Source organism: Zeus faber, assembly GCF_960531495.2.
Source record: "Zeus faber genome assembly, chromosome: 9".
Lineage (NCBI taxonomy): Eukaryota > Metazoa > Chordata > Actinopteri > Zeiformes > Zeidae > Zeus > Zeus faber.
The window spans coordinates 625,015-637,589 of NC_137197.1; the positions used below are offsets into that span (position 1 = coordinate 625,015).

The window sequence follows — 12,575 nt, forward strand, 5'->3', positions numbered from 1 at the left end:
GGAACCTCCTTCGACTAAGGGCAGGTGCCGAAATGGCGCATTTGGGGTGGCCAGCTGACTACAGGCTCAGTCTGCATGAATCGTAATCCAGGTTACCGGCCATAGGATTGTGATGAAAACCTGGAAAACCATATCCCGATGGCTTTTCTGCTAAAGCAATTGTCACCTCCTCCTCTGTTTGAGTGTCACGACTCACTCTGTACAGTTTGTTCTGGATTACACAGAAGTATGGTTGAGTGGGAGCTACACCAGAGGACACCAGTTGATCATCAATTTTCATAACCTGGTCAACGGATGAGCGCAGGGTGTTGTCATACGACTGCTCAAGCAGGAAATCTGCCAGGCGCCTGACCTAAGGAGCCCATGTGCTCTCCCTCAAAGGGGAGAAAGGGGTTCATGTGTGGATGAGGTTGTGAGATATTTCTGTTGGTGTGAGTGGGGGCACGTGCAGGGAAGGTTTTCCAAGGAGCCGGGTTAGGTGGGGTCCTCCTGCTGACTCCGGAGGAGAAGGGACAAGTAGTTCTCCGCTAGGGTGACTGCGTCTTCCAGGTTGGTGGACATAGGGCGCGGTTTTGTGTGGCAGGACGGTGATCAGCTACTGTCACCACCTTCTCCGCCGACAGGGTTTCAGGCTGGAGCCAACGATGTCCAGTGTCCATAATCTGCTGGGCAAGAGTGAAGTGCCTACCAGCAGACTCAAAAGTGAGCTCCCTGAAGCGGTGCCAATGGTCCTAGGGGGTGTGACCCAGCTGGTCCAGGATGGCCCGCCTGAGGACGTTGCGTCCATGTGCGAGGCTTGTAGTAGACTGTGCGCTGCTGCTTGTGCATCCCCTGTAAGGAGGGGGGAGGAGACGCACAGCTCCTCACTTACCTGCGGTGCCCTCAAAGATGGTCAGATATGCCTTAGGGTCATCGGCTACAGACACCCGTGGCACAGCGATTGGTGGCCTCGGTGGTCGGCGCTCTTCACCAGCCACCGCACGTAAGCTCTGTCCTCTGCCTGCCATGCCACAAGCTCCCCCCAGGGACTGCGTCTGGTGCTGAATGGCCATCAGTGGTCTGTACCTTCACCAGCTGGCAAAGGACATGCCCCAGTGGAGAGCAGCCCTGATCTGCCGACTATGCCACTGTGACACAACTGTCTGTTGTGTGGGCCGGGTTGGAGAAACAGACAAGAAGGTTCGGGTAAATTAAGGCTTTATTGTCCTTCAAATCAAACAAAAGCCTCCACCTGAACTGAAATTCAGGGGTGCGCTCTCTGGGAACACAAAAAAACCCTTTTCAGGCGTGTTACATTCAATGTGCTGGGTCAGGACCCAGCCTCACTGTGAGAGCAGAGACAGAGATGAGATACAACACCGTTTTTAAAGCCTCTGTCAGTTAGTTCAACACCCCTCAGCTGTGTCTGCTGCCAGTTGAGCCGCTGCTCTCTCCATCCCCCTGCAGCAGACACCTGAACGACACCTGAGCAACTCCTAACCTACTCTGAACTTGTTGACCTGGTCTATGACCCGTCTGGTCCTACGTAGCGCTGCTACTAAATGACCAGCCCTCTAGCTTTAACTGGTCAGTTGCGCAGCTTGTACTAGCATTAGTATTTATATTAGTATAAGTATTATTACTTGTACTAGTATTAGTATTAGTTATTGTGGCAGTTTCGCCTACCGCACCGCACCCAAGTGGCATTTTCAGGGCCCTCCAGCACAGAGACAGACGATGGGGTAAAAAACACACGCACGTTTATTGTGGAGAGAGGAGCAGATGAGTGAGTGTGGGGATGGGGGTTTTACCTGTTGCTCGTAAGACCAACCAACGAGCACCTGGTATGCAGCCACATTGATCCTGGGTCCCCAATTACCTAGATCCAAGTCAGGTGTGGCTGCTCAAACCACACTATCCCCACACCACAGTTATGTATAGTTTACAGATTAAAATCAAATTTTAAAATGGTTAGTTTGTTCGTGAAGATGCTCTGAAAGAATAACATTCTTTTCTCTTCCTCTTTTTTGATCTATTGCTATCACTGTCCTCCCTCTCTCTCCCTCCCCCTCTCTCTCCTCCCTTCCCCCCACTCTCTCCCCTCCCTCTCCCACTCCCTCTACCTTCCTCCATCCTTCCCAGTCTGGGACCCTGCGGTTCTGTGGTACCACAGAGTTTGCCAGTGGTCAGTGGGTCGGGGTGGAGCTTGACGAGCCGGAGGGGAAGAACGACGGCAGCGTGGGGGGAGTCCGCTACTTCATCTGCCCCCCGAAGCTTGGTACACCTCCTAGTGGGCAGCTCCCACACTGCAGCAGACTGGTTGTACTGGGATGCTCCCAGTGTCTCCAATACAGACTGGTGGTACTGGAACGCTCCCAGTGTCTCCAGCACAGACTGGTTGTACTGGAACGCTCCCAGTGTCTCCAGTAACAGACTGGTTGTACGAGGACGCTCCCAGTGTCTCCAACACAGACTGGATGTACTGGGAGTCTCCCAGTGTCTACAGTCACAGACTGTTTGTACTGGGACGCTCCCAGTGTCTCCACTACAGACTGGTTGTACTGGGACGCTCCCAGTGTCTAGCAGCGGTTCCCAACCTTTCGAACTTGCGGCCCACTTAAAAATCTCAAAAGTGTCGGCGGCCACATCCGACCAGAAATAATACACAAGCCAAACAGTGCGTTCTCAGAGGACGAATATTTTAACAATCATATGTAGTTTCTTACATACAGTGCAGTGGTGGTAACACTAAAAAAGAGGTGGATTAAAAATAACCTTTTATCTATGGAACTTTTACGTATCATTGGTAACGTAAAACTAACAATAACAGGAGCACATGAATATGAAGTCACCTCATGAGAAGCTGATGCTGCATGCACACATACATGCATGCATACATGACGTTTCCATGACGATCTTCTTGCCCTGATACTCCTTGAGTTTGTGACGGAAAAATTTGCTCGTCTTGGACATCTGCTGTTGGTGTTTTGTCTGTTGGCAACGGTGCAGTTGACATGGCTTCAGAGCTTCATTTGACGAAATCTCGGAACACACCACGCACAGCATTAACCGTTCGTCTTCCGTGCCCGTCCAAAAAAATCCCAATGACAAATATTCAGCGCTGTTCTTTCTCTGAACCTTTCTTTTTTGCTTGATAGGGACTGTCCAGCAAATGATGTGTCAATGTGACCTTTTCTTTTCAGTGTGCCTGATGCTAGCCAACCATCCGTTTTGATTATCACCAATACCCTTCGGCCCACCAGTGGGCCCAGGTCCATAGGTTGGGAATCGCTGGTCAACAGTAACAGACTGGTTGTACTGGGACGCTCCCAGTGCCTCCAGTAACAGAGTTTTAAAACTCCTTGTCGCCCCCTGCAGGTATCTTCGCTCCCGTCTCAAAGATCTCCAAGGCGGTGGAGCAGACGCCCTCCTCCGTCACCTCCACCCCTCGCACACCCCGCATCGATGTTGCCGCCCGCTTCTCCACCAAGACCAAGAAGGAGAAGAAGGAAGAGAAAGAGAGGGAGAGAGAGAGGGAGAAAGGTAAACAGCTGATCTCTCCTAGCTCCACCTTGTCGCTGCAGTGGAACATGTTAGAATGAAGCTCCTTGTAAACCTGCTGCTGCCATATTGTTTCATTTTATTTTGGCACAACTCTGTGTTGTCCATGTTTTAAAGCCTCATGCAGCAGTTACACCTTTCCACTTCCTGCAAAACCTTCACGTTATTTTAACGATTGAAGTAGAAGGAGCAGGGACCCCCCCACCCATCCAGTACTGTGCACTTTCTATTTCTTGGTTTATCAGTGATCATGCATTTCAAGTTTTACACACACCAAAAATAGAATTTGATTTGAATACAATATTATATATATATACTGTATACATATACATATATAAATACAGTATATATATATATATATATTCATTATATTCTATGTTTTGCAAAATATTTGGTGACCTACTTGCACTACCCTCACGGGCCACTAGTTTTGGAAAACAGACTTGTGAACTGTGTCGATTTGACCACATAGTGACAGTTCTGGTCCTGGTTCTGGTTCTTGTCCTGGTTCTGGTTCTGGTCCTGGTCCTTGTCCTGGTCAACGCTCAGCACTGAAGAAGAAGTCGTCCGTGGCCTGTGTGGACCCAGAGGGTCTCAACGTAGAGGTCGGGGACCAGGTTCTGGTCGCGGGACAGAAGGTCGGTACGGTCCGGTTCTACGGCAAGACGGACTTCGCCCCCGGTGAGTAGGACTAGTTTATTGGTACTACCTATAGAAGTACTCCTTCATGTATACTGCAGTAGTACTCACAACTTCCTGTTGACCTAGTTGGCCATGATGTCAGTTCCTCCCTGGCTGTGATGTCACTTCCTTCTGCAGGGTACTGGTTTGGTGTGGAGCTGGAGAAGCCCACGGGGAAACACGATGGCTCCGTGTTTGGGGTCCGGTACTTTAGCTGCCTGCCTAAATATGGCGTGTTTGCCCCGCCCTCCCGGGTCCAGAGGTGAGCCACCGCCAGCCTGGGGTGGGGCTGTTTTAGGGTTATTTAATGATTATTTAATGATTATTAATGATTACATGAATCATTATTTTATTATTATTTTAGGGTTAATTGAGGGTAATTTAATTATTATTTTAGGGTTCATTTAGGGTTATTTTAGGGTCATTTTACACACCAAGACCAGGAAATGCAGCATCTGAAATATTCCGAATATTTCTTCTTCTACTGTACTACTGTACTCAACTACTGAATGTGTTTCTGCTGCTGAATGAGGAATAAACTGGATGTTCTCTTGCAGAATTGGGGGTCCCAAGGAGAGCCCCCCACCTGATACCTCCACCAAGAAGGTTCACCAGATCACCAGTGAGTCCCTGTGTGTGTGTGTGTGTGTGTGTATGTGTGTGTGTGTGTGTGTGTCATATTACCTTAGCAGATGAACTTCATCTTCTTCCTGTTTCAGTGTCTCAGCCGAAGCGAAACTTCAACACCATGCGTTCACCTAAAGACCTGACTTCAGAGAGCTCTATATCCAGGTACTGTAGCAGTACTCTAGTAGTACGGTAGTAGTACTGTAGTGATATCCCAGCATGCATTTGGACTATGACTCTGTGATGAATGACTGGATGAGATCCTCCAGCAGGGTGGAGACAGAGTAGATGGAGTTTGGATGGAGGTTGAATCATTTTTGTGCTCCGTCTTAGACAAGAAGTGATTCCACACCTGAGCTCTGCTCAGACGTTGATGAACTCTGAGCAGATTGAGCTCCTTCTTCTTTAACTTCTTTAACTTCTCCCTCTCCCCCTTTCTTCTTCTCCTCTTTTTCCTCCTGGACTTTGTACTCCTCTACTACACCTTCTCCTCCCTCCCTCTCTCTCTCTCTTTCTCCAGGTTGCTCTTCTGCTGTTGGTTTCCATGGATGCTGCGTGCTGAGATGCAGTCCTAATATTCCTCTACTCCTCTTCCTCCTCCTCTACTCCTCTTCCTCCTCCTCCACTCCTCTTCCTCCTCCTCCCCCCCTCTTCCTCCTCCTTCCCTCCTCTTCCTCCATTCTCTCTCAGTTGCTGTTGCCAGTTCAAGTTCTCATAGTGAAATCACTCTCCCTCCCTCCCTCCCTCCCTCCCTGTTCGATAGCAGAATCTAGTGCCTTGTATCTGAACTAATCGTCCTTCATTCCACTGATGAACTAACTCTTCCTTCTCCACATTGTTCAACGTCGTTGGTTAAACAAAAACAAAAAAATCTTTGTTTCTAATACGTTTTTCTGTTGTTCGTAGTGCGTAGAATCCAATATCCGTCGATCTGTTCGAACCCTTTGCATGTTCAACCACTCACACAATATGGTTGAATCACAGCCTGAAATCAAACCAGAAATTAAATTAGAAATGAAATCAGAAATCAAACCGGAATTCAATCTCATCTTTCGCTTTTTGTGCCAGTTGAATCCCCCGAAGATAAACAATCATGAAGCAACAGGAAACAAAACTGACTCAGAATGCTCACACAATGCAATAGAAGTGATTATAAGATGTTTTTAATTAGTAATGTGTAGACCCCCATGTACACATGAATACTCTTTAAACACTCTTCAAATACTCTTTAAATCGACATCTTACAGCATCAGGGCGAAAAGATTAAGTTCTCGTGAAATGTATTTATCATAGACGAACGGAAGGAACCTTCCGAGAGGGAAGTTCGCCCCCTTGAGGTGTAGATAGGCAATATAGCTAGCTAGATAGCAATATATAATATATATATATATATATATATATATATATATATATATATATATATATATATATATATATATATATATATATATATTATTATATATATATATATATATATATATATATATATATATATATATATATATATATATATTGCTATATTGTCACGAGGAGCTGTAGCCTATCTACACCTCTTTCCTCTCCTCACCTTCTCTTTCTCTCCTCCTTATCCCTTGCTCCTCTCCACTTTAATACGACTGTGGAACTTAAATTGCTAAGTGTTCAAACCTCTGGTACCATGGAAACAGCACTACACTGTACATCAGCACACACACACACACACACACACTCTGGAAACCTGCTTAAACTGTTTATTCAACAGTGTTCATGTTAAAACGGTCATGGTTTTAGATTTAAATGTTTGGATTCTAATGTTTCAAATGTTAAAACAGTTTAAAGCCCGTTCCTCCAACAGCATCAGAGAATCAGCCTCAAACGTCACTGCAGCACAGTGGCCACTAGGGGGCGGTGATAAACATCCTATTTAAAAGCCACTGAACACTGATCACTTCACAAAACACTTTGGATTTGGGACCTGCTGTAAAACAGATGCTTTGCTGCTGAGACGCCCTCCTGGTGGGATCGCTTATAGAGCTGAGAAGTTCCCAGTTCACAAAGTAAAAGTTCTGGCCCCTCTGAATAGATGTCTGGAGACTCTGAACCTGGTCCTGGTCCTGGACCTGGACATTCCTCCTCTGAGGAACTGGGATGTTCCAGGTTCGACTGACGGACTTCAGAGCTGATTTGAATTTAATTTTGGACCGATACAGGAACAGAGGCAGATTAGAATTCACAATTTCCAGCTCCCACACAGAACCAATCCCACCAGGTCTCATTTTTGAGTAATCCCACTCCATAATCCCACCCAATAATCCCACTCCGTAATCCCACTCAGTAATCCCACTCCGTAATCCCACTCCATAATCCCACCCTGTAATCCCCCTCCGTAATCCCACTCCTTAATCCCACCCTGTAATCCCACTCCATAATCCCACCCTGTAATCCCACTCCGTAATCCCACTCCATAATCCCACCCTGTAATCCCCCCTCCGTAATCCCACTCCATAATCCCACCATGTAATCCTACTCTGTAATCCCACTCCATAATCCCTCTCTATAATCCCACCCAGTCATCCCACTTGAAAATCCCACCCAATAATCCCAGTCCATAAACCCACTCCATAATCCCACTCAGTAATCCCATTTAATAAACCCACTCAGTAATCCCACTCAATAATCCAACTCCATAATCCCACTCAGTAATCCCTCTCTATAATCCCACCCAGTCATCCCACTCGAAAACCCCACTCAATAATCCCACTCCATAATCCCACACCATTATCCCACTCCATAATCCCACCCAATAATCCCACTCAATGATCCCAGTCCATAGTCCCACTCAATAATCCCACTCCAAAATCACGCTCAGTAATGCCACGCAGCAATCACACTCTGTAATCGCACTCAGTAATCCAACTCCATAATCCCACCCAGTAATCCCACTCTAATCCCGCTCCATAATCTCACCCAATTCCACTCAATGATCCCACCCAGTAATCCCACTCCATAATCCCACTCAATAAACCCACTCCCTAATCCCACCCAGTAACTCCATAACTCACAAAGTAAACCGTATCAGTAATCCCACTCCATAATCCAACCCCATAATCCAACCCAGTTATCCTATTTAATAATCCTGTTTAATAATCCCACTACGTAATCCCTCTCCATAATCCCACCCAGTAATCCCACCCAGTAATCCCACTCCGTAATCCCACTCCGTAATCCCACTCTGTCCGTTCGCTTTCTGATTTTAAAGCTGTTGTTGCTTTGCAATCATCTTGCCATCGTCCTGGATATGAAATGCTTTTAGAGTTTCTATTGTTTCTATGTTTTTTATGGTTTCTATTTGATAATATAGTTTAATAATAATAATAATAATAATTCACTAAGTGTACTTTATGATTTCACTTTCTCTCTCTCTCCTGCTTCACTGTTTAAATAGAAGAAAAGAAGGAAGAGAACAAGTATTACTAGTGTAACTCAGTGTTGGTGGAAAATCACAGCATGCTCTCTATCCATCTATCTATCTATCTCTCTATCCATCTATCTATCTATCTATCTATCTCTCTATCCATCTATCTATCTATCTATCTATCTCTCTATCCATCTATCTATCTATCTATCTATATATCTATCCATCTATCTATCTATCTATCTATATATCTATCCATCTATCTATCTCTCTATCCATCTATCTATCTATCTATCTATCTATCTATCTATCTATCTATCTATCTATCTATCTATCTATCTATCTATCTATCTATCTCTCTATCCATCTATCTATCTATCTATCTATCTATCTATCTATCTATCTATCTATCTATCTATCTATCTATCTATCTATCTATCTATCTATCTATCTATCCATCCATCCATCCATCCATCCATCCATCCATCCATCCATCCATCCATCTATCTATCTATCTATCTATCTATCTCTCTATCTATCCATCCATCCATCCATCTATCTATCTGTCTTATCTGTCTATCTCTTTCTCTTGTCTTAAGAATTTGGATCGTTTTTATTTTTTCACTGTATTTTCTCATCAGCATGTTAACGTTCATAATAACAGTGACGACTCTACGACTAATAAATAAATATCGATGTTGTTTTCTATCTTCATTGTCCGGTGTTTTATTTACAAATTAGCTTCATGAAAGGGATTCTTAAAGGACAGTTCTCTATTTTCAACCCGGTTCTTATGTTTTATAACTGTTCACCCCAGAGCATGGCCTGGACAGGGTTGGTGGTTCCATTCCCTGTTGCTCAGCGGGTAGAGCAAGGCATTATGGGTTCAGGAACCTAGGAATTCAGGAATTTTAAGGATTAGGGTTCAAACCTGAACAGGCAGAACCCTGTTGTTTTCCTGCCGCTTTATTCTTCTTCTTCTTCTTTGTTGTCTTATGCCGCGTCTCAAATTGCCATTAGCTGGAACGAGTTTGAAACATGAAACTTGGAACAATAACTGGAAATGATGTGCAAATGAGCCCAAGAAACATCGGCCCAATCGGCCAGATGGTGGAGCTGTAATTAAGGCCCAAAGGCGGAATTTATGAAGGGCCACGCCCCTCACACGTTAACTCAGACTGACTTGAAATTTGATACACAAGTCCAGCTCAATTTTCTCTCCAAAAAAACGTTGTGGACCATAAAAGTCCGCCATGATGGATTTATTGCTAATTTGCATAATGGGAAAAACAGTAATGTGTCTACTTTTTGGATTTTGACTGTATCAACACCAAATTTGGCATACATACATACAGCATTGCAGGACTGAGATACACATTTCGATAATAAATTAGGAAGATTGGTCCAAAAACATGGACACCATCATCCAAAAAATGTTGGATGCAAAAGGTAGGGCTTAAAAAATTGGCCATAAGTCTTAACCATTTGTCCAATCATCATAAATCTTGGAAGATACCTTCAGTCCATGTTTAAAAATAGGTCTTCCAAAGAATTTTGAGCCCGACCCATAGGGGGCGCCACAAATGCCACAAACCTGTATCTAAAAAAACCCAGTGGACAGAATTTCACCAAATTTGGTGTACATAGTCTGGAAGCAAGTATTAAGCAAAATATCAAGTGCCGTGTTGATTGGTGCAGGTGGGCCTGCACAACATTCTTTGGTTAATGTACCATGTGCGGCCATGTTTTTGAACCGATCTTGCTCATTTATAATAGAAATGTGTATCCCAGTCCGGCAATGCTGTATACCAAACTTGGTGTTAATAAAGTCAAAATACAAAAAGTAGATGTCACGTTAATCTTTTCAGTTTATGCAATTAAACATCAAATCCATCATAGCGGACTTTAAAGGTCCAAAAGGCTTTTTGAATTTTAACTGTACCCACAGCAAATGTGGTATACACCATCCATTGCAGGATTGAGAGACACAATTCTATGATAAATGAGCAGGATTGGTTGAAAAACATGGATAGGCATGCATAGATTTTCTATGGGATTCAGGTCTGGAAAAAGTGCAGGCCACTCCATTTGAGGTGCCCCAGTCTCCAGCAGCCGTTCCCTAATGATGCCTCCTCCATGAGCTGGAGCCTTGTCGTCCATGAAGCTGAAATGAGGCCTGTGTTGTTCATGCAGGGGCACAATGACTGGATGAATGATGTCATTCAGGTAGTATGGGCTTGTCACTGTACCATTCACAAAGTGTAGGACAGTTCTGTATTGACTAGACACACCTGCCCACACTGTAACACCACCACCACCAACGGCTCGTCTGGTGACAACAGTGGCTGATGCATAGCGTTCTCCTTGACGTCTCCATCATTTCTGCTCAACATGAATCGACTTTCAACAGAGAATAGCACTGAGGCCCCTGGTCCCTCGTCCAGCGTAAATGCTCCCTGGCACCTGAAAGACCATGATGGCTCTGCCTGGTGGTGTGGTCAGGTACCCTTGCAGGTCGTCTAGCACGTAAACCACGCCAAGGTTAATGGTTTCGAATGGTCTGACGTGACACTTGGGTGCCTCTCACCTCCCTTAAATGTGCCTGGAGTTGAGTGGCATTCCTCAGGGCACTGTTCACAATGAAGCGCTCATCAGTGTGGGATGTGGCCAAAGGACGTCCACTTCTATGTCTTTCTGTGACTCTTCCAGTCTCTGTATCTCTGTTGCAACCTGCTGACGACACTCTGTGACACTCTAAGCTCAGTGGCCACTTCCCTCTGACAACATCTGTTTGAAGCCTCCCAAGGCGAGGTGCTGTTGATCAGTTGTTAGTTGTGGTCTTGGTCTCATGATGTCAACATGTGAACAGCATGATGAAGAGGACTGTTTAGATACCAACTCTAATTGAACCAGGAAATGTATTGGTGGATTCATGGATCAAACACCTGTTGTGAATTTTTCCGTTCAGCTCCTTGTTAGAGAACAGCAAGTTGTGCAAAAAGTACTGAAACACTGAACAGTTGGACATGTGCATTCACAAGTTTAGAGAAGGTCAAATTAAGTTCACCTGTAAAGGTTATAGTGCATTTTAGGTTCATCTTGAAATTTCACCCGAAAGCCCAATATCCCGAACTTTTTGTGAGTAGTGTATATATTTCTCATAAGTGTTACATGCGCAATTATTGAAAGGCTGCATCCATTGTGAGGATGCAACATGCGTGTGATTGGTCTCATTCCTCCTTTAAACACAATTAAAGTAGCTGAAGTGTCTTTGCTCAGCTTTGTGAATCCCCAAACCTGCTTGTGCATTTATTTTGGGGGATTGAGCTGCAATCCTTATGTTGAGCACAAAAAGGTTTGAATACGTGAGCTGCCGCTTGCAACTGCAGTATTGTGTAGTGGTGAATTATGGTGTGATGTTGTGTTGTTTTATTGTTTTATTGTAGGGTCGTTATATTGCAGAAACGCTGCTCTGCTTGCGTCTTCAATTCATGATTTGAAGTAAACAAAGTTGATTTTCACCGTTACCGTTTATTAATTTGCATCAATACAAATTGATGTGGAAATGCTGTGATGCTTCACAGCAAAATGCTGGAAATACACCACATCAAACAAAAATAAAGAGCTATTGGGAGCAGAGTGGTTCTGGTTCAGAGGAAGACCGCCATCATATTTCTCTCCTTGTTGGACGCTGCAGGAAACGAAGACTTGGAGGGAGGTCCCAGCTGGCGCTTGGTCCTTGCTCTGCGGTTCTTAAACCAAACCTGGAGGGAGGAAAGATGGAGGGAGGGATGAATTGGTATGAATGTAGTGGCCATTTTAGTTGAATAATGATCACTGGGCGCAGCGCTGCAGTGACTGCTAAAACTAGACTCAGCTAAAGAACTATGGTCCTTTAACTGAGTGATTTGATTTTGAAAAGATATATTTTCAGATAAACTTTAAGAAACACTGGCAAACAGATGGAGCGGAGGCGGTGCCCTGCTCACCCTGACGGTCTCCGGGCTCAGGCCGCTCCTCCGGGCCAGTTGGGCGCGGCCGTCCGCCGCCGGGTAGCAGGTCCGGGCGAACAAAGCCTCCAGCTCCCGGCGCTGCTCCTCCGTGAACACCGTCCTCACGCGGGGCCTCTGGGACGGCTGCATGGCGTCCGGGTCACTGAGGTTACCAGGGTGACCAAGATGACCCGCCATCGTAGCACAACCTGGGGAATGATGTTCATTTCAATGAGGAAAATATAATATTTTGTATTACAAGTATTCATAACAACATTCATATGAAATATCAAATTCTTGAAATGAGTGAACTTAACTTTTAAAATGCTCTCATTTGTGAA

The 12,575-nt window shown here is 44.9% G+C and overlaps 1 protein-coding gene across 1 annotated transcript in view; it reads left to right on the forward strand.

Moving 5' to 3' along the window:
* clip3 (CAP-GLY domain containing linker protein 3) overlaps positions 1-5,423 on the forward strand; it is a gene marked incomplete at its 3' end in the record, with an annotated part of 15,784 nt that extends 10,361 nt beyond the window's left edge. The window contains exons 7-13 of the mRNA XM_080007091.1: positions 2,122-2,257; positions 3,358-3,522; positions 4,090-4,221; positions 4,360-4,483; positions 4,779-4,843; positions 4,941-5,013; positions 5,369-5,423. Coding sequence (XP_079863217.1) covers positions 2,122-2,257; positions 3,358-3,522; positions 4,090-4,221; positions 4,360-4,483; positions 4,779-4,843; positions 4,941-5,013; positions 5,369-5,423 — 750 coding nt within the window. The remainder of the gene's footprint in view (positions 1-2,121; positions 2,258-3,357; positions 3,523-4,089; positions 4,222-4,359; positions 4,484-4,778; positions 4,844-4,940; positions 5,014-5,368) is intronic.
* Between the last annotated feature and the right edge of the window lie 7,152 nt (positions 5,424-12,575).